General features: G+C 45.3%; 1 protein-coding gene across 1 annotated transcript in view; it reads right to left on the bottom strand.

The window, feature by feature from the left end:
* LOC126418491 (HIV Tat-specific factor 1 homolog) overlaps positions 1-22,913 on the bottom strand; it is a 597,418-nt gene that overhangs the window by 5,188 nt on the left and 569,317 nt on the right. Inside the window, exons 5-6 of the mRNA XM_050085269.1 lie at positions 2,604-2,773; positions 476-662 (exon numbers count right to left, since the gene is read on the bottom strand). Coding sequence (XP_049941226.1) covers positions 476-662; positions 2,604-2,773 — 357 coding nt within the window. The remainder of the gene's footprint in view (positions 1-475; positions 663-2,603; positions 2,774-22,913) is intronic.

Below are 22,913 nucleotides of genomic sequence, written 5' to 3'. Positions count from 1 at the left end.
ATAAAAGGGCATTGTTATTTTACAATGTTTCTCATTCCACATCTGCCACATAACTGTGGATTCCACAACAGATATTTCATATGGAGAATTATTTGAAGGAAAAAACTAACTACAATTTTCTTAAAAAGAAATGCAGACTCTGCTACAGAATTTAGTGTGCATACAACACAAAACATTGCTGACTATGTTCCATGCACTGAAGGAACCTGTCATATCTCATTAGTGATTCAATATAGGAACAAACATTTTGAGCAAGTATTTTGCTGGATGCTCTATGCTTTAACTTTTTGGTCAATGAAGATACATTTATCTGTAGAGTTTAAACAAAATAGTGCACACACTCATGAAGTGATTCTCAGAAAGTGAATTTATTGAATTATGGATTCATCACATAACTGACATAAGGTTCCCTTACCACAATGGTATTGCTTGTACTCTTTAATGTATGTGCATGAGCAGAACCATGAATACTCACATCATAAATGACAACACGACGCACATCACCACACTTCTGACACTCTTCTCGTAGTTCTTGCTGGTACTCCAACAACAGTGATACTTCCTTATCGAAAATCTGTGGTTCAAATAAGTTCTTGATTATGACAACCCTTTCATGTTTGGCTCTCTCTCCTCTCAGCTTGTCTGGCTGCCACGCAAACAATCTATGTGGGAAAAAAAAATGGAAAAAAAGCTGTTGCCATAAAACTACGAATGAAGACTAGATTGCAAAATTTTATATCAGTTAAATTTCACATTACTACAACATTTTAGCACAAAAGAAACATTTTTAAAATCTGATTCTTTAAAACTAGTTTTTAAATTTTCATTTTCAATGGTAAAAGGAATCAGAAAAATGTCTCTTTATATGGAGTATTCACTTTTCCAGTGCGTTTTACATTTCAGAGAAAACTTCTTTATGCTACACATCACAATATGCAGGAGGCTCGAAGAAAGAAGATACTGTGTGCCAATGAGAAAGAAGTTAATAAAACAAATGGCACAAATTTAAAAATGAGGAAATTTAACTTGTAGGTTAAAATCTGTTATAAACTCAGAACAGGAAGCTGCTGAAAAAGAGAGTCATTCCATTTCAAACTACCACAATAACAAGAAAAGTAAAAGCTTGTATATATATGAGAGCAGCAAATGCTTTTCTACACCCACAGACTAAAACTGTAACTTAAAAGTGAAATTTGTATAGTAAAACTGTTTTAGCTGTAGAATTCAAATGGTAGACTAACAGCATGAAAATGTATCTTCAGAACATGTTAGAAGAGTTGTAAGTAGTGCCTATAAACACTCCTGATCTTACACATAGCACATAACAGAATCAATAACAACTAACATTGCTGTTAGAATAATGGTTAATTAATGACAAGAAATTGTAAAACAATGGAAAACATTTTGCTTATAAATATTAAGGAAAAATGCTCACCAACTATCTTCATTGCACATTTGCACTTATGTAACAGGTATTCAGTGTAACTGTAAAGAATAGGCCATAACTTAGATTGCATATATCACAGATGATCCAAGGTACTGTTTCAGCTGTGCATTTGTAATGCAGATTTTGATTTACACGGATCTGTACCAACTGTGTTGAACAGTAGCTAGCAAATCTATTAAATTACTTTTATACAACAGAACTCCAGGCACAAACTGTAACAACTTAAGGCACACCAATAACTCCCACTACGTGCTGACTAGTAACATTCTGCTTTATTTTGTATCAATAGTAAATAAATACTGGCAACAGAGTAACTAAATCATGCACACTACAAGTTCCTGCCTCACTAAGGTCAAAGTGAACCACTGTCTCTTCATGCAAATCAAGAAGGAGAAACTCGTGTAATGCTCCTCATGGCCGAAAATCTAAGCACATTGATAAAGCTACAGACTGTAGTAACTCTTACTGTTTCGTAGCACTGTTCACCTCCAGAGGATTGATTTCCAAGGAAAAAATTACAAGTCACACAATCCCAATTTACTTCTAAGATCAGATAATGATGGAAATTCCTGGATGGAATAATACATAAAATAAAAGAAAGGCAACTACTCACCTATAGCTGACCGGTGTGTCGTGCCACAGCTGTGGTAGTGTGTGAATGTGCGTACTTTTGCTAGTGAAAGACCAAGAGCTCAAAACCACATGTGAATACTGTTTTCTGCTGTGTGTTTCTAAGTGCCATACACCAGCCAACTATAGGTGACTGGCTGACTATTTTATATATCAGATAATGGTGACATCTGTAATTACAGTTCCTTTCTTTTTATGAAACCACATGATTTCTCAGAAGTTTAATGCCACAACTGCAGAGTATGGTCGAGCCACTCTCAATCTTTATACAGGTACTGAGCACATCCAAGGTCACTGCTTGTATAAAACCCTTGTTTCGTGAAAACCATTGGATCAGTAATCTGAGTACTGTGTAGAATAACACTAGTTTTATTCTGTTTAGATACCCTAAAACCTTCTAACAGTTATACCTAGAAAGCCTCAGTAATAAAACTGAAACTCTTTTGCGACACAGAGAAAAAAGCCATGTGTCACGAATTGTGGCAGTGTTTCATCTGCCAGTACGTGGTTCCAGGACAATACTCACTTCTCCTGCATCTTCTTGATCTTCTCCTTGTCCTTCTTACGGCGACGCTTGGGCTTGCGGCTGGGGTCGTAGGCGCCCTTCATCTGGAACTGGGCACGCTCCACACTCAAGCGGTGTCCGCGCAGCTCGTAGCCGTCCAGCAGTTGCAGAGCCAGGTCCACGGACTCCACCTGCAACACCACACACCACATAACTGCTGTATGATCTGTGAGATGCAAGCCCACAGACTGACCAATACTCACTGCTATTTTCCTTATAAATATCCACATCTATCCAATGCCTGATACTGCAAGCCACATTTACACCATTCTGAGACACCCATGAGTCACATTCATGAAAATGCCTGAAGTTTACTATTTATTAATACAAGTATTTTCAAGATCATTAATCATGCTCATTTCAGCTGAACAATGACATTTACATCAATCTGAAATTTCATAACTGAAGACATGATATTTCATGGAATCTTGATCAAGTGTATTTATAATGAAGTAAGACATCATCCATATCACTTGGTACGTTTTATTTGCATAACCAATTTTGGCCTGTGATATAAATCATCCTCAGATCCATTACTGCTAAGCACAGCTCATCATCAAGGCAAAGATTCAGTGAAAAATATTTTGGAACATATACTGTGTTTGAACATTATGGAACACCTAGAAGAAAATGATCTATTATCACATAACCAAAAATATTGTTCTCGTGAAACACAACTGGATCTTTATTCATATGAAACATTGATTGCGGCTATCACCAGGTGGTCGCAAGTTGATTCCGTATTTCTAGATTTCCAGAAGGCTTTTGACACCATTCCTCACATGCAGCTTTTCATCAAATTGTGTGTCTATGTACACTGCTCAGCAAAACTTAAGAACGAGATAGGTACAGTAACATAACATATTAACTATCTGGTGAAAATGAATGAGACTGTGGCAGCATGCTGCCACATCTCCCAGTAGTCCATGGAAAGCTGGACATTACACGGTGTGAAATCAGCACGACTGTAGTGCCAAACAGAGGAGGCCCCGCAACACAAGCCAGTTGCAGGAACAGGATAAATAGTGTGTGTCAATCATTGAGCACTGTGGTCATGTTATTCATTACAATGTGGCCTGGAGACAACATCTGGATGACTTCACACAGCCAAGAATCATTCGGAAACTGGAAGAAGGATGAAGTGCGGCAAGTGTAAGCTGGGAGTTTGGTATTGCTCAGAGCATCGTTTCACGTGCACGGTGAGTGTTCCAAACCACAGGCACTGCTACCCAAAGGAGAGGAGGTGGTCAATCACAGTCAACTAAACCTGCAGGTGACTGCTACATTGTGAAACAGGGAAGAAGGGACCAACATCAAACAATGGGTGTAACCGCAACCACATTTAATGGGACTGCAATGTACACTCCTGGAAATGGAAAAAAGAACACATTGACACCGGTGTGTCAGACCCACCATACTTGCTCCGGACACTGCGAGAGGGCTGTACAAGCAATGATCACACGTACGGCACAGCGGACACACCAGGAACCGCGGTGTTGGCCGTCGAATGGCGCTAGCTGCGCAGCATTTGTGCACCGCCGCCGTCAGTGTCAGCCAGTTTGCCGTGGCATACGGAGCTCCATCGCAGTCTTTTAACACTGGTAGCATGCCGCGACAGCGTGGACGTGAACCGTATGTGCAGTTGACGGACTTTGAGCGAGGGCGTATAGTGGGCATGCGGGAGGCCGGGTGGACGTACCGCCGAATTGCTCAACACGTGGGGCGTGAGGTCTCCACAGTACATCGATGTTGTCGCCAGTGGTCGGCGGAAGGTGCACGTGCCCGTCGACCTGGGACCGGACCGCAGCGACGTACGGATGCACGCCAAGACCGTAGGATCCTACGCAGTGCCGTAGGGGACCACACCGCCACTTCCCAGCAAATTAGGGACACTGTTGCTCCTGGGGTATCGGCGAGGACCATTTGCAACCGTCTCCATGAAGCTGGGCTACGGTCCCGCACACCGTTAGGCCGTCTTCCGCTCACGCCCCAACATCGTGCAGCCCGCCTCCAGTGGTGTCGCGACAGGCGTGAATGGAGGGACGAATGGAGACGTGTCGTCTTCAGCGATGAGAGTCGCTTCTGCCTTGGTGCCAATGATGGTCGTATGCGTGTTTGGCGCCGTGCAGGTGAGCGCCACAATCATGACTGCATACGACCGAGGCACACAGGGCTAACACCCGGCATCATGGTGTGGGGAGCGATCTCCTACACTGGCCGTACACCACTGGTGATCATCGAGGGGACACTGAATAGTGCATGGTACATCCAAACCGTCATCGAACCCATCGTTCTACCATTCCTAGACCGGCAAGGGAACTTGCTGTTCCAACAGGACAATGCACGTCCGCATGTATCCCGTGCCACCCAACGTGCTCTAGAAGGTGTAAGTCAACTACCCTGGCCAGCAAGATCTCCGGATCTGTCCCCCATTGAGCATGTTTGGGACTGGATGAAGCGTCGTCTCACGCGGTCTGCACGTCCAGCACGAACGCTGATCCAACTGAGGCGCCAGGTGGAAATGGCATGGCAAGCCGTTCCACAGGACTACATCCAGCATCTCTACGATCGTCTCCATGGGAGAATAGCAGCCTGCATTGCTGCGAAAGGTGGATATACACTGTACTAGTGCCGACATTGTGCATGCTCTGTTGCCTGTGTCTATGTGCCTGTGGTTCTGTCAGTGTGATCATGTGATGTATCTGACCCCAGGAATGTGTCAATAAAGTTTCCCCTTCCTGGGACAATGAATTCACGGTGTTCTTATTTCAATTTCCAGGAGTGTACACTATCGCAACTTCCACAACGGCATGGCAACTGTGGGTGGTCTCTTTGGCCAGAGACCAGTACGGTGCATTCTGTTGATGACTGCACTTTGGTGGAACTGTTTGTGATGATGCCAAGAGCAGAGAGGCTGGACAGTGAGGAGTGGGGTCGCACGCTCTTCTCGGATGACAGCGGGTTGTGTCTGAGCATAGATTCTGAACATATCCTCCAATGACGAATGGTGGAAAAGTGTAATGCCCCTGGAAAATTGTCGAACATGATCATTATGGTGGTCCAGGTGCTATGGTATGTGAAGGCTTAACGTTGCATGGGTGTACTGAGCTCCAAATCTTTGAACGTGGTAAACTCACCGATCAGTGTTACTGTGACGCTGTAGTCCTTCCCCATGTGCGTCTTATCAGGAGTGTGACTTCATTTTTATGAATGACAATGTGCAACTGCGTCGAACAGCGCAGGTGGAACACGAGAATATTTGGCGAATGGGCTGGCCTGCTCGTGCCCCCCCCCCCCCTCCCCCCGACTTAAATCCCATCAATCACGTGTGGGATGTGTTAGGGAGATATATGGCAGCACGTCCGTCCACACCCACTGATGACCATCCAGCAGTTGTCAGTTGTGCTGGTATATGACTGGATCGCCCTACCACTGAACTTCTTACCAACCTTGTGGCCCTGCATTGCTGTCTGTGGTGATCATACATCCTGTTAAGAACCATTTCCCCCGCATCAAACAACTGAACAGGTTGAGGAGCTCTTGGAAGGGGAGGACATTTGCTGAATAGACGTGTCTGCCCCCCCCCCACCCCCGCCCAACTTAAATCCCATCAAGCACGCCTGTGATACATAGAGGAGGCGTACTGCTGCACGTTCACATGCACCAACGACCACCCAGCAGTTTTCAACGGCACTGGTGCAGGACTGGACCAAAAGAAATCCTTAATAACCTTGTGGCCAGCATGGGAGCACTTGTCCATGGTGACCGCATACCCTGCTAAGAATCACGTCCCACCTTTTAGAATGTCCAGGCAGCCATCAGGAATTGCGGTGATTTGAGTGTAATTACTGTCTTTGAATAAAAGTGTAATTTCCGTGCGTCTCACTGGGTATTTGTTTCAGTTACCGGCTGTAATAGTTCTTTCTACGTATGGTCCAAGTTTCATCGAGGTATGTTGCTTGGTAGTGACACATCAAGCGTAATTTACTTTCGTCCTTAAGTTCTGCACACCAGTGTACTTACCCCAACCAAGAAGCAAAAAGCACACAATAAATATCCTGTTAATGATACGGATAAATGTATTATTAGTAGGCAGTAATTTCTGCGATATTGTGAACAATACAACGAAATGGCAACTGTGCGAAAACTACACAGCTTTTGTCACGCAGCACTGGACTGAAAGACAATCAAAGAAACTGAGAAAATTGCTCTCGCCATGGTATTTGGTTTTAAAAGGTGCCAAAATAAACGCGTCATCATGCGCAAACAAGACTACAAAGTTGCAAAAAGCACACATACGACATTAAGTATTTACGAAAAAATTAAGATCCTAATATCGTGTCGGACCTGCTTCTGTCCAGTGTAGTTACGGACTCAACAAGTCGTTGGAAGTCATCTGGAGAAATATTGAGACATGCTGCCTTCATAGCCGTCCATAATTGCCAAAGTGTTGCCAGTGGTAGATTTTGTGCACGAACTGACCTCTCGATTATGTCCTATAAATGTTCGATGGGCTTCACGTCGGGCGATCTAGGTGGCCAAATCATTGACTCCGTATGTCCAGAATATTCTTCAAACCAACCGCGAACAACTGTGGCTCGGTGACATGGCGCATTGTCATGCAAAAGAATTCCATCGTTGTTTGGAACATGAAGTCCACGAATGCCTGCAAATGGTCTCCAAGTAGCCATTTCCATTCAAAGGTCGGTTCAGTTGGACCAGAAGACCCAATCCATGCCATGTAAACACAGCCCACGTCATTATGGCGCCACCACCAGCTTGTATAATAGCTCTATGCCTTTGTGGGGTCTGCACCACACTCGAACCCTACCATCAACTCTTACCAACTGACTTCGAGACACATCTGAATAGGCCACGGTTTTCGAGTCATTTAGAGTCCAGCCGATATGGTCAAGAGCCAGGAGAGGCAATGCAGGCGATGTCGAGCTGTGAGCAAAGGCACTCGAGTCAGTCGTCTGCTGCGACAGCTCGTTAACGCCAAATTTCGCCGCACTGTCCAAACGGATGTTTGCCGTATATCCCACATTGATTTCTATGGTTATTTCACGCAGTGTTGCTTGTCTGTTAGCACTGACAACCCTACGCAAACGCCGCTACTTTCTGTCGTTAAGTGAAGGCCGTCGGCCACCGCGTTGTCTGTGGTGGAACGTAGTGCCTGAAATTTGGTGTTCCCGGCGCACTCTTGACACTGTGGATATCAGAATACTGACCCCCAAAAGAATTCCGAAATGGGTCTCACGCGTCTAGCTCCAACTGCCATTCCGCATTCAAAGTCTGTTAATTCCCGTCGTGCGACCGTAATAACGTCGAAAACATTTTCAATTGAACCACCTGAATACAAATGACAGCCCCGCCAATGCGCTGCCCTTTTATACCTTGTGTACCACGGCCAACTGTACATGTCCATATCGTTATACCATGACTTTTGTCAGCCCAGTGTAATGCAATTTCGTCAAGCCAGTTAGTTTGCACGATACCGAAAAAAAAAAAAAAATCAAATAAAATAATATAAAAACACGAAATCCGGTCTGTAGCCAGAACTGTGAAGTCAGAAGACGGTTATGCTGTTTTCAACTTAGCTGAATAGATCAAACAATAATGCTATTTACTGTTCAGTAACAAAATCTCCCATATTTGCATAAATTCATAGACTTAGCGTTATAAAGTTTGCCATCGACACGAAAGAGTTGCAAGCAACACTATTTCCAGAAGGCAGCGGCAATGAGCGTCTGCTACAAAGAACAAAGCCAAGCTCTGTGTCTTATGAACTTACTTTTTGTCCAACTCTCAGACTCTATGAGCAGAAGTCTCGGTTGATTCCTCTGCTGAATGGCGTCTGACTGGTGACGGACAACAAGGATGAGAAACAGCGGAGAAAACACACAAATGTCGCTGAATGGCGTGTTCCTGATGTTGGATAACGTGGGCGAGAAAAAATGGAGAAAACATACAGATGCAGCAGCGATCTCCCCACGGACAATGTCGATGCAGCGCGAAGAGTGCAGCATAACTTCCAGGCGTCAACCGCCGATCAACTGTAAAAGTCGCTTAATGCAGCTACCCTTTGATAAGATGCACAGCACACGTCGTATGCCATACATTGAAAGAGTTAGCCATTTGATCATGTAGATTCCAAACTGAATCTGTGAAAACAAACAGTTTACAAAACAACCATCTCGAGTAAAGTGCTTCAATCGTTAGGGCCAAATTACAGGTATTCGGAAATAATGCGAATAATACTGTCTACATCGCTTTGTTATTTTTTTAGTACTTAGATTAATTCATGCCATGCTTCGGCTACTGCTATCGTTAGAGGCTGTAATTATGATAAAAAGTAACTAAATAATAACGTTAATTACCGTTAATAACCGCAAAATCTCACCGAAGTTGCAACTCTGACAGCAAGACAGAGTAGCCTCTCTGAAGTGTATTAATTTATCGTTAAAACTGTTTTATTTTTAAATATGTTTTACAGTCCCACGTATCTTATTACACATCAAACTTCGGCCCCGATGCACAGTTTTTATGTTATCTGGCAATTCCAGATAGACTTCTACAGCCACATTGGCGTATTTAGGAAAAAAAACATACATAAAATCAAAGTTAATAGAGGTGAGAAACATACCATTATAAAGAAAATATAATGTTACTTATTATATACAGGTAAACTCCACATGTACGTCTTGCTATTAATTGAAAAATATTTTTGTTTATTTTGGTAGTAGTGTCGTTTTACATTGATGACGTATATGCTTTGTTTATTTGTTGCTATATCTTTGCAATTTTCAATCTGCTAGCTTAGTTTTCTTATCGCTTCCGTGCTGCTAATCATGGCTGCTCCGCTATCTATTTGCACCAAAGAAGAGCAACGTTCGGTGATCCTTTTTTTGTCGTCGGAAGGCGTATCAGGGCAACCGAAATTCATCGAAGACTTTCGGTACAGTACGGGAACAGTGTTTTGCGACAACGGAGTGTCTACGAATGGATTAAAAAATTCCGAAATGATCGCACATGTGTTACGCACGATGAAGGAGCCGGACGACCGTTTACCGCTACAAATGAAGAAACCATTGAGCATTCACGTGAAAAGATTCTCTTAGACAGACGATTATCTAATGACGAAGTGGCACATTGTCAGCAAATTAGTCAAGGTTCTGCCTACGACATCATCCACAACAGACTTGGGTTTCATAAAGCTTGTGCAAGATGGGTCCCAAAACAACTCACAGTTGCATAAACAAACGCGCTTGGACATCTGAAAAAACATTTGGATCGCTATGGTAATGAAGGGGACAACTTCTTAGACAGGATCATTACTGGTGACGAAACATGGATGCATCATTACGAGACGGAGAGAAACGGCAGAGTATGGACTGGAAACATCCAAATTAGCCGTGCAAGAAAAATTTCAAGACCCAACCGTCCGCAGGAAAACTGATGCTTACGGTTTTTTGGGCTGCACAAGGTCCAGTACTGGAACATTATGGGGAACGGGGCACAACAATAAACAGTGTACGTTACAATGAGATGCTTATTGCCAAGCTAAAGCCTGCAGTTCGGAGCAAACACCGAGGATTGCTGTCAAAAGGTGTTGTGTCGTTGCACGACAATGCCCGTCCGCATACTACTGCCCACACTGCCGAAACGCTCCAGAAACTCAAATTTGAAGTACTGGATCATCCTCCATATAGTCCCGACCTTGCCCCTTCTGACTATCACCTGTTTGGTCCACTCCAACAGGCATTAACGGGCCGTCGATTTGGCCTCGGACGAAGCAGTGAAAGAAGCGGTGCATTCCTGGCTCGCAGCTCAACAGAGAACCTTCTTTTATGAGGGCATCAGGAATCTTGTACAACGATGGACCAAGTGCGTTGAAAAGCAAGGAGATTATGTCGAGAAATTATGTTCTTGTAAGTTTCCTATTTGATTACAATAAAATTTTATAACTACTTTGCGGATAATAATTGACTTACCCTCGTAACTTAAGTGTTAATGTGGGGATCTAGGAACTTCCCAGCCAAATATGTCGGATCCAATGTTAACAGTTGAAGGTTAAGCTGGAGTCACTGTTCACTGGCATGTTTGGATTAACGTTTACGTCGTAGCTATCTAGTGGTGCGCCTTTCATGCACGACGCCTTAACGTTCCGTAAGCAAGTGTCTGTGAACTGCTGGTGAAAGATCGCAGACAGATCACTTAGCGTAAAACGCCTCTGGCAGGGGAAAAAAAAAGTCGCCGCCTGCACCTCTGGCCGTGAAAGATGGCGGCTGCCTCAGCCGGGCGACTGTGAAGAGACAGCGACAGACGTGTGTGTGAGCTGGTCAGCAAAAGGCGCGCTGCCTTATTTTATTATTAGTGCCGGCTGACCGAGAGGGCAACACTCGTAAACATCTCGACGCTGGTGTGACCGAGATAACGTTTAATGAGGCCTCAGAACGCGGGCATGTTTTTATATTGGCCGTTTTCTTTTCTCCGGAAATATCTTAGTTGCAGTCTTTATCTGCCGTCCTTGCAATTTATTATATGTATTGTGACAAATTTGTGTAACGAGCCGTGATACCAGCCGATAGGCGTCCCGGCACTCAGGGTCACTGATCACGTACATATTCCGTCAGATGCATGTTATCGAGACACTGAAAGAATAACTTTCTACCTTGCGCAGTGCTGGAAATGTTTTCCGCAGTGGAATGCTGTGTCTTATATGAGTTACATCTGTTAAAGAAGCAATCTAAAATTTACATAAAGTCTTTTCACCTATCTTTTCGTTATTTTATGAATGCATCTTTTATTCTTTTCCATTCATTTGGGTACATATTAGTTTACTAAATCTCAAATAAACTCGTATTAGCAAGAAATAAGACTCATCTGGAACATGAATGCGCTGTCTGTAATTGTTATTTAACTATCTTTACCTCAAGATTAAAATGTCTGTAACAACGGAGAGAATAAAATGAAGTATGGAAGCAATTCAGAGGCGGGCTGCTAGATTTGTACCGATAATTTCGATCAAGAGGCAAGTAGGTCTATTACGGAGATGTTTTAAGAACTCAAATGGAATCCCTGGAGGAAAGGCGATGTTCTTTTTGAGGAACACTGTTGAGAAAATTTAGAGAACAGACATTTGAAACTGACTGCAGAACTATTCCACTGCCACCAACATACATTTCGTGTAAGGACCACTTAGATAACATAAGGAGGCATATAGACAGTCGTTTTTACCTCGCACTATTTGCGCGTCGAACAGGAAAAAATGGTTCAAAAGGCTCTAAGCACTATGGGACTTAACATCTGAGGTCATCAGTCCCCTAGACTTAGAACTACTTAAACTTAACTAACCTAAGGACATCACACACATCCATGTCCGAGGTAGGATTCGAACCCGCGGCCGTAGCAGCAGCGCGGTTCCGGACTGCGGCCGGCGGAACAGGAAAGGCAATGACTAGTTGCTGTACGAGGTGCGCCGGCCGTGGTGACCGAGCGGTTCTAGACGCTTCAGTCTGGATCCGCGTGACCGCTACGGTCGCAGGTTCGAATCCTGCCTCGGGCATGGATGTGTGTGATGTCCTTAGGTTAGTTAGGTTTAAGTAGTTCTAAGTTCTAGGGGACTGATGACCTCAGATGTTAAGTCCCACAGTGCTCAGAGCCATTTGAACCATTTTGTACGAGGTGCACTCCGCCACGCATCGTACTGCGGCCTGCGGAGTAGGTGCCTGTATGTGTATGTAGAAGACTCGTACAGCATTCTTGGCTGGCTTTCCTGAGCGGCCGTCCGTCTGGCCAAGTGGAAACAAGCGTACTGTCTCCAGATTCTCTGGCATCACAACCACAGGTGGAAGCATCATTGCCCAAAGACACCCCTCAATAGGGGCGCATAACCATCTACAGCAGACTAAGGAAACACAAGCAGTGCAAATATCCGCGGACCCCTGCATCTCAACAAAGCTGACTGGAACGACCAGATGAATGACAATAACGGGGAAGTCCATTTCCACACAAAACCCGCACAACCTTCACACCGTGCGCTCGATTTACGGCAAATCGAAAAAAAAAATGTTCAAATGTGTGTGAAATCTTATGGGACTTAACTGCTAAGGTCATCAGTCCCTACGCTAACACACTACTTAACCTAAATTATCCTAAGGACAAACACACACACACCCATGCCCGAGGGAGGACTCGAACCTCCGCCGGGACCAGCCGCACAGGACAAATCGACCACTCATATGACAACCATGGAACACTACAGTTACGCAGGCGCTGCAGCTGGCCCAGGAGACCGTCGAACTGGCGCTCTTTACGACGAACCTAGGCAGTGGCACTGGTACCAAGCTTTGCATGATAACCAACAACCACCAATAACCTTACCCTTGCACGATCTGTCGCAGCAAGCAAGAAAATCCGCTACTGCTCTTACTACCCGACCCGACAGTCGCACAGATTTTGGCACTCTTTTTCTCTGCCTTTAAAGTGGCTACTTTTTAATCGCTTTCGTTTACTTTCTATCACCTCGATGGGCCCGTGTTAGTGGGTAATCTTCCCCAAACACACGGATATCATCAAAGACCGGCATCCTGTGAACTCCTCTATTAAAACTAAGAAACGCAGACGTGGCAGTAGAACTTCTGTGACGTCACAATGCCTGTGCGGGCGTGGAGGGCTCCAACCTTTGTTACACGGACTTCCTGGTTGGTGTAGATGATTGTGGTGACCGCTGCTGTATGTACTACGGGGCAGTAGCATCAAGTGGTCCATCCGACAGACGGATCATCATCTGCAATATCATTTTAGTTCCCTCCATTATACTCTGCGGAGAGGTTTGGGATCGGACCCAAGACGGCAGTACAATCTGATAACGAGAACTTGTTTTCCGTGACAGCCAAATGGCAGTGATGAAAATGTCATCGCCAACAGGATTTTAAGCGCCTGTCTCCGAACAAAGGGCCACTGAACTATCGTTCGAGTAAGTTTCCGCACAGGAGGTCCTTTCGAATAAAATGTTTCGTTTTGCTTGTTACCATTTAAGAATCTGTCGACACAGACTTCGCTACAAGTGCACACTACCTCGGTCGGAAATGAGTAAACCAAGGAATGGACGCAGCCTTGCCATCATAAATACCGTTTGGAAGTTGAGGAAAATGTACACCGACGGAATAAGAATGGGACGCTAAGAAGGAGATTTACGTCACAAACGAAAATTAGTAGGTATGATTCTACATCTGAAAGATGATGTCTATTCAAATTTCGCGCCAGTCGCATAAGAGTGGCGCTAGTAACATTACTATGAATATGCAAATCTGGTTTGATTTAAATACAAGGTGTAACGCTCGTGAGCGTTTGTTACCTTTGAGATTGGACGTAATGAGTTGGAGTTAGTCAAGAATGCCTTGAGTTTGAACGAGGTCATGTAATAGGGCAACTGGATGTTCCTTCAGCTATTTTACAGAAAGACTTGGCAGGAATGTAACCACTGTACAGCATTTCTGGCAGCGCTGGTCACGAGAATCTACGGCCCGAAGATCATGGGCTCCAGACGGCCACATGGCACTACTGGGAGCGAAGACCATTCGTGTTGCCGGCCGGGGTGGCCGAGCGGTTCTAGGCACTACAGTCTGGAACCGCGTGACCGCTACGGTCGCAGGTTCGAATCCTGCCTCGGGCGTGGATTTGTGTGATGTCCTTAGGTTAGTTAGGTTTAAGTAGTTCTAAGTTATAGGGGACTGATGACCTCAGAAGTTAAGTCCCATAGTGCTCAGAGACATCTGAACCATTTTTTGAACCATTCGTGTTCGGCGTATGGGTCTGGCGTATCCGACTGCATCTGCTGCAGCAATCTGAGCAGCAACTGGCACCACAGTGACACGCCGAACATTTACAAATAGGTTACTTCAATGACAGCTCCTAGGCAGACGTCCTGTAGCGTGCTTTCCACTGACCCCAAACCGTGACCATGAACAGCATTCCAGGGGGTGTTTTCCATCTGGATAACGCACGCCGATGTATCGCTGTTGTAACCCAACATGCTCTACAGAGTGTCGAAATTTGCCTTGGCCTGCTCGATCACCAGATCTGTCTCCAATCGAGCACATGCAGACATCATCGGACGACAACTCCACCGTCATTCACAAACGGCATTAATCGTTCCTGTATTGACCAATCAAGTGTAACAGTCGTGGAACTCCACTCCACAAACTGCATCTGACACTTGCATAGCACAATTCATGCATGTTTGCATTCAACATTCTGGGGGTAACATCGGTTATTAGTCTACCAACATTTCTCGTTTGCAATGGCTATCTTGTGCCCACATAAACTTGTGATCTTGCAATGTTAACCACTTAAACAGGTTACCCTAGACAAATGTATTCTCCAAACTTCGCTACTCTAGATGAATTATTTTTTGGTGTTGCTTCTATCCGTCAGTGTATATGAGAACGACTGCTTCGTCGGACTGCGATGAAGGACGTCGCTGAAACAGGGAGGAGTGACCTAGGAGTGGCAACGGCTTTAGTGTACATGTGCAGCTCATACTTCGGCGTGCAGAAAATACGCCAACTGGCGGTCTCTTTCGAGTGATGCCTCGACTACGATCCGCCTCCTGGGCACGCGCCCAGACGTTGGCCACCGTTCCAGGCCCTCACAACACATCGTCCAGCACTCAGCTGCATCGCAGTCATGTCTGGCGGAAACTTGGAGGTGTCTCTCCGGTACAAGTGGCTGCGATGGGAGCGAGTACAGATCAGTTTTGTGTGTTGATTAGTTAGGAGAGAGAGAGATGGGGGGGGGGGGGGGGGGAGAGGGGGGGAGGGAACGAGGGGAGAGGGACAGGGACAGGAAGACAGAGAAGGGGGTTGGGAGAGAGAGACGCTGAAGCCTAATGGCGGCAAATACACTATCTGATCAAAAGTATCCGGACACCTACTAGCGGAAATTAATATGCGGTATGTCCACCCCTCGTCAACATGACGTTTTCAACTCTGCTTGGGACTTTTTGAACGAGTTGTCTGAATGTCTGTGGAGGAATGGCAGGACACTCTTCCTCAAGGGCCGAAACCAGAGAAGGTACTCAGACGCTACGGTCTGGAGAGAAGTCGACATTCTATCTACTTCCTGAAGCGTTCCATTAGGTTCAGATTGGGACTCTTGGCAGGCCAGTCCATATGAAGAACAGACCATTGCCTCACAGATGCTGCTTTCCGACAATGTGCGCTGCCATGCTAATCCAGTCAGTCATCGTCTTCCAACTGTTTCTGTACTGTATGCAGTACACAATGCTGTGAAATGTGTTCATATGTTGCCGGAGTTGGCGTTTTTTTAGGTGTAATAAGTGGACCACAACCACGAAAAACACCCCTACATCTTAACACTACCTCCTACGTATTCCACTGTTGGCACGACATATGATGGCAGGTAACGTTCTCCACGCGTTTGCCAAACCCAGAACTTTTCATCTGATTGCCACACATTATAGCGTGATTCATCACGGCACATCACTCGCTCCCAATCATCTGCTGGTCAGTGGCGTCGGTCTTAACACTACCGTGAGCATCCCTCAGTGCTAACTACTCGTACATAAATGGGTAGCTTAAGAGAAATAGTCGATCGCTATACCCCACTCTTTTTAACTTCCTATGCACAGTCATTGTGCTATATGGGTTGCTGGTAGCACTTGGACACTCACCAGTGATTCCTTCCACTGATTTCATATGATCTTTGAGAACTATCTCCTCAATGCTCGACACTCCCTGTCCGTCAATACGAGGTCTGCATGGTCTCGGTTTAGCTGTGTTGTTCTTCGAGTTACCTCTTTGTAATCGGACCAACGACAGTGTTAAAATGTCCCTGATGGATTTGTTCAGATCACATCCAATGACTAGTTCACGTTCGAAGTCACTGAGTCCTGCCGACCCACCCATATTGTTGTTACTGCTTCTCTTGATAACACAGTACTCCCCGCCGCCTTTTATACAGGCGGATCCGCCTCTCGTGAGATGCAGTGGTCAATTCCGCAATACGTTGTGTGCTCGGATACTTCTGAGCAGATAATGTACACTCCAAGGCAAAAAAAAAGAAAAAAATCGCATCACAAAGGAATTATTCGAACGGGACGGAAATCGGTAGATGCAATGTAAATGTACAGGCACGCAAATGATAACAATTTCAGAATATTAGGGTGATTTGTTCAACAGAAAAAGCTTCACAAACTGAGCAAGTCAATAACGTTTTGGTTCACCTGTGGCTCTTATGCAAGCAGTTATTCAACACGGCATTGATTGACAGAGTTGTTGGATGTCCTCCTCAGAGATACCGTGGCAAATAGTTTCCAATTAGCATTTTAGAACTTCAAAATCACGAGGTAGTCAGAAGGTTCAAAATGGTTCAAATAGCTCTGAGCACTGTGGGACTCAACTTCTGAGGTCATTAGTCCCCTAGAACTTAGAACTAGTGAAACCTAACTAACCTAAGGACATCACACACATCCATGCCCGAGGCAGGATTCGAACTTGCGACCGTAGCGGTCTCGCGGTTCCAGACTGCAGCGCCTAGAACCGCACGGCCACTTCGGCCGGCTAAGTCAGAAGGCCCTGCCCACAATGCTCCAAATGTTTTCAATTGGGGAGACATCCGGCCAAGGTAGGGTTTGGGTTTGACAAGCACGAAGACATGCAGTAGAAATTCTCGCCGTTTGTGGACGGGCACTAACTTGCTGAAATGTAAGCCCACGATGGCTTATCATTTGGGCGCGGGGGGGGGGGGGGGGGGGGGGACAGAAAACGGGGCGTAGAATATCGTCGACTTGACGCAGAGCTTTACCGGAGCCGCGGATGAGAACCAAAGGAGTCCTGCTATGAAATGAAATGTCGGTCCAGACCATCAGTCCTGGTTGTCGGTCCGTACGACGGGCGACAGTCAGCTTGATATCACACCTCTGTCCGTAGCGTCTCCAGACACGTATTCGCTAGCCATTGGGGCTCGGCTGGAAGCGGGACTCAACATTGAAGACAATTCTACTCCAGTCAATGAGACTCAAGGCTGAATGTGACCGACACCACTGCAAACTGCCTTGTCGGCGCACGGGGCGTCGTGAGCTCAGCGCCCTTTCTGTGAGCCGTTTATTAATGGCACCTGTGGTTGTCTAAGCACCGGCTGCACGTCGGATCGATGATAACGATGAATCGGTGGTTCGGAGTGCCTCTCTGACAAATGCTCGGTCTTCATGTTCTGTTGTCTCTCTAGGTCGACCGCTTCCTTCTCGACCCGTGTTCAGCCATGGCTCACCATTCCTACATCTACATCTACATTGATACTCCGCAAGCCATCCAACGGTGTGTGGCGGAGGGCACTTTACGTGCCACTGTCGTTACCTCCCTTTCCTGTTCCACTCGCGTATGGTTCGCGGGAAGAACGACTGTCTGAAAGCCTCCGTGCGCGCTCTAATCTCTCTAATTTTACATTCGTGATCTCCTCGGGAGGTATAAGTAGGGGGAAGCAATATATTCGATACCTCATCCAGAAACGCACCCTCTCGTAACCTGGCGAGCAAGCTACACCGCGATGCAGAGCGCCTCTCTTGCAGAGTCTGCCACTTGAGTTTATTAAACATCTCCGTAACGCTATCACGGTTACCAAATAACCCTGTGACGAAACGCGCCGCTCTTCTTTGGATCTTCTCTATCTCCTCCGTCAGACCGATCTGGTACGGATCCCACACTGATGAGCAATACTCAAGTATAGGTCGAACGAGTGTTTTGCAAGCCACCTCCTTTGTTGATGGACTACATTTTCTAAGCACTCTCCCAATGAATCTCAACCTGGTAACCGCCTTACCAACAATTAATTTTATATGATCATTCCACTTCAAATCGTTCTGCACGCATACTCCCAGATATTTTACAGAAGTAACTGCTACCAGTGTTTGTTCCGCTATCATATAATCATACAATAAAGGATCCTTCTTTCTATGTATTCGCAATACATTACATTTGTCTATGTTAAGGGTCAGTTGCCAACATCGTCGAAGAGTGACATCGTTCCAATTCAAATGTAGAGCGAACTGCCGATTACTTCCATCGGCTTCTCTGAGTCCGATACACGTCGTCTCTCAAATACTGAAATCTGCGTACGTTATTCATACGCCTGTCTGCGAGGCATAGTTACTGCACAACTGAGTACACGGAATCAAATTCGCAAAGACTTTATGCCCTGTTATCGACATGTTCCTGTTTACTACCGTTGCCAGCTGCACCGTGAAATCTCGCTGCAGCGCCACACATTCATCCCTCGAACGCCAACGTTTATAATTCTGGACTTTCCGTCGATACATGTACAAATATCAATTTGTGACCAATTTGCGTAACTCCTTCGTGGTGCGTTTATTTTATTTTTGAGTATGTTTCGACTTTTTCCTGATTCCATCTTGACCATTCAAACTTTCGTTACCTCGAACTTAAATTATTCGGGCCTTTTTGTTATTAACATTCAACTTACAGTTATGGTTGGTTGGTTGGTTTGTTTCGGGGAAGGAGACCAGACAGCGAGGTCATCGGTCTCATCGGATTAGGGAAGGATGGGGAAGGAATTCGGCCGTGCCCTTTCAGAGGAACCATCGCGGCATTTGCCTGGAGTGATTTAGGGAAATCACGGAAAACCTAAATCAGGATGGCCGGACGCGGGATTGAACCGTCGTCCTCCCGAATGCGAGTCCAGTGTCTAACCACTGCGCCACCTCGCTCGGTGCTTACGGTTATGGAGAGTAGACTGTAAATATTTTATACGCTGTGTCGTCGTCCCTTATACACTTCCTTGGGATACACCCGAAAATAATGGGAGGTGCAGATAAAAGTAGCCCGTGTAAGTATAAGGGAAATGCAGTGAAAGTATAGAAACGACGCGGTGAAATGGAGCTACCATTTATTTAGAATGAAAAATACATTTATAGAAGATGTCGAGTAGCCATTGTAAGTATCAGGGAAATGCAGTGAAAGTGCAGAAATGACGAGGTGAAATGGGCCTACCATTTATTTAGAATGAAAAATACATTTATAGAAGAAGTCGAAAGTGACCCCCTGCAACATCGGTACACAGCTGCGCAAGTCTAAGCATGTTCACATACACTCGGCGTAAAGTTCGGGTATAAATGACGGCAACTTCACGGCTGGTGTTGTCTTTCAGTTCCTGTACTGTGTGGATTTGTTTCATAGACCTTGCCTTTCAAGTGTTCCCAAAGGAAAAAAAATCGTATGTTGTTAGATCCGGCGATGGTGGTGGTCATAAATGTTTGCTGACAGTTCGTTCCTCAGTGAAGACAACACGGACTCGTTCTAGGGACATCTTAGACGTGTGTCATGTTGCCCCTTCTTGCTGGAAGAAGCAGTACTGTCTTTCGTATTCAGCGAGTTGAGCACAACATGCATCAGAAATTTTCACATATACAACCATGTTGAGAGTGGTGTCAAAAAATATAGGTCCTATGATGCGCGTTCCTGTCACACCGCAACACATGCCGATTTTTTCTCCATGGAGTGTTTGCTGACACAATGTTAGGGTTCTCCGTTGGCCAGTACCTTGTGTTCTGTGAATTCAGATGACTGGAAAGCCACGCTTCATCACTCATGATGTAATGGAAAGGATCTAACAAACCATCGCTGATGTTATACAAAAGCCACGTGCAGTAATCTACAAGTGTCTTACTGCCCTCCTCTCGTAACTGCCGCACACAAACCATCGATGATGTTATACAAAAGCCACGTGTAGTAATCTACACGTTTCTGACTGCCATCCTCTCGTAACTGTCACAAGATATGGCTTCAAGTGAAGACTTTTCATTAACTGCTGGCAACTCGTCCATTTACGTGTAGACTTCTTTCTGCTCTGAATAATTCTTCGACGAACGTCTACAATAACTTCTGGTGTGCGAACTGACGGCATTCTTTGTCGTTTTATATTTTGCACAGATCCGTAGGTGCGCCAGTTTTTATATACAGGGTGATCAAAAAGTCAGTATAAATTTGAAAACTTAATAAAGCAAGGAATAATGTAGATAGAGAGGTAAAAATTGACACACATGCTTGGAATGACATAGGGTTTTATTAGAACCACAAAAAAAAAAGTTCACAAAATGTCCGACAGATGGCGCGTGAAGGATCTCTTACGCGCGTCGTTTGGTGATGATCGTATGCTCAGCCGCCACTTCCGTCATGCTTGGCCTCCCAGGTCCCCAGACCTCAGTCCGTGCGATTGTTGGCTTTCGGGTTACCTGAAGTCGCAAGTGTATCGTGATCGACCGACATCTCTAGGGATGCTGAAAGACAACATCCGACGCCAATGGCTCACCATAACTCCGGACATGCTTTACAGTGCTGTTCACAACATTATTCCTCGACTACAGCTATTGTTGAGGAATGATGGTGGACACATTGAGCATTTTCTGTAAAGAACATCATCATTGCTTTGTCTTACTTTGTTATGCTAATTATTGCTATTCTGATCAGATGAAGTGCCATCTGTCGGACATTTTTTGAACTTTTGTATTTTTTTGGTTCTAATAAAACCCCATATCATTCCAAGCATATGTGTCAATTTGTACCTCTCTATCTACATTATTCCGTGATTTATTCAGTTTTCAAATTTATACTGACTTTTTGATCACCCGGTAGACTCTGTATTGCTGTCTTTGCTGGTAGTCCTCTATCCGAATACTTGACACCGAAAAATTCGCGAGTTTTCTTAATCGAAACCGTTTTCACACATGCTTCTACAATTTGAATTCTTTCTTCTATCGAAAGGGTCATTTTGCAGATTGCAAAGAGACACTTCCGACTTCACTGATGAAATAAACTGACATGCTGATAGAAGAGTGCTGACAATAGATTACTTCATAAAACTGTCAACTGTTGTGGCTGTTTACTCTTATTTCAGAAGTTCGTATTCAGGGGGAAGGCGGGCTAGTTCTAACTGCGCCAGCCTTGCGTGTGTTCTTCCTAGCTTCGCGCCTCTCGCTGCAGTCTGGAACCGCGAGACCGCTACGGTCGCAGATTCGAATCCTGCCTCGGGCATTGATGTGTGTGATGTCCTTAGGTTAGTTAGGTTTAAGTAGTTCTAAGTTCTAGGGGACTAATGACCTCAGAAGTTGAATCCCATAGTGCTCAGAGCCATTTGACCCATTCGCGCCTCTACGTGAACACGAGCTGCGGACAGCTGACTGCCAGCGGGGTGTCGCCAACTAGCCGTAATTAAGGACGGGCTCTCGCAGACTCACGCGGTCGGCGCCGAGTCAAAGGCTTCCGAAGCTGGGCGCCGCGCCAGAGTACGCTGGCGCCCACACAGCAGGGAGCGGCGCTCGCGGAATGCGCCCTTGTTGTCTGTCCGGCCGACTACCGCATCTCTGAAGCGTCTCCCACAACACTTGTCGTCGTCTGGCAATGCAATGAAACCGGCCGAGTATAAAGTTCCAGTTCAAGACCTTCAGTTACTGCCGGAATTTTAACGTTTCAGTACATTTAACAGTTCACGTCTCACAGAACATCGTCACTTTGGATACACTGGTTCTCGCTCGATAGCCGAAGTTAAGCAACTTCGGGCCCGGCTACTACTAGGACAGGTGACCGCCTGGAAATACTAGGTCCCGTTTGGTTAGGCATAGGCAAGTCGCCGAAGTGTCGTCTAACTGAAAGATAGAGAAACTGACGGATAGAGAAACAATTAAAATCGCTCAAAAGAGGAAAGGTCGCTGGACCTAATGGGATACCAGTTCGATTTTACACAGAGTACGCAAAGGAACTTGCCCCCCTTCTTGCAGCGGAGTACCGTAGGTCTCTAGAAGAGCGTAGCGTTCCAAAGCATAGGAAAAGAGCACAACTACTCCCCGTTTTCAAGAAGGGACGTCGAACAGACGTGCAGAACTACAGTCCTATATCTCTAACGTCGATCAGTTGTAGAATTTTGGAACACGTATTATGTCCGAGTATAATGACTTTTCTGGAGACTAGAAATCTACTCTGTAGGAATCATCATGGGTTTCGAAAAAGACGATCGTGTGAAACCCAGCTCGCGCTATTCGTTCATGAGACTCAGAGGGCCATAGACACGGGTTCTCTGGTAGATGCCGTATTTCTTGACTTCCGCAAGGTGTTCGATACAGTTCCCCACAGTCGTTTAATGAACAAAGTAAGAGCATATGAACTATCAGACCAATTGTGTGATTGGATTGAAGAGTTCATAGATAACAGAAAGCAGCATGTCATTCTCAATGGA

The sequence above is a fragment of the Schistocerca serialis genome, chromosome 9 (genome assembly GCF_023864345.2).
Source record: "Schistocerca serialis cubense isolate TAMUIC-IGC-003099 chromosome 9, iqSchSeri2.2, whole genome shotgun sequence".
NCBI lineage: Eukaryota > Metazoa > Arthropoda > Insecta > Orthoptera > Acrididae > Schistocerca > Schistocerca serialis.
The sequence above is the reverse complement of the archived record's forward strand: the minus strand, read 5'-3'. Positions and strand labels throughout refer to the sequence as shown.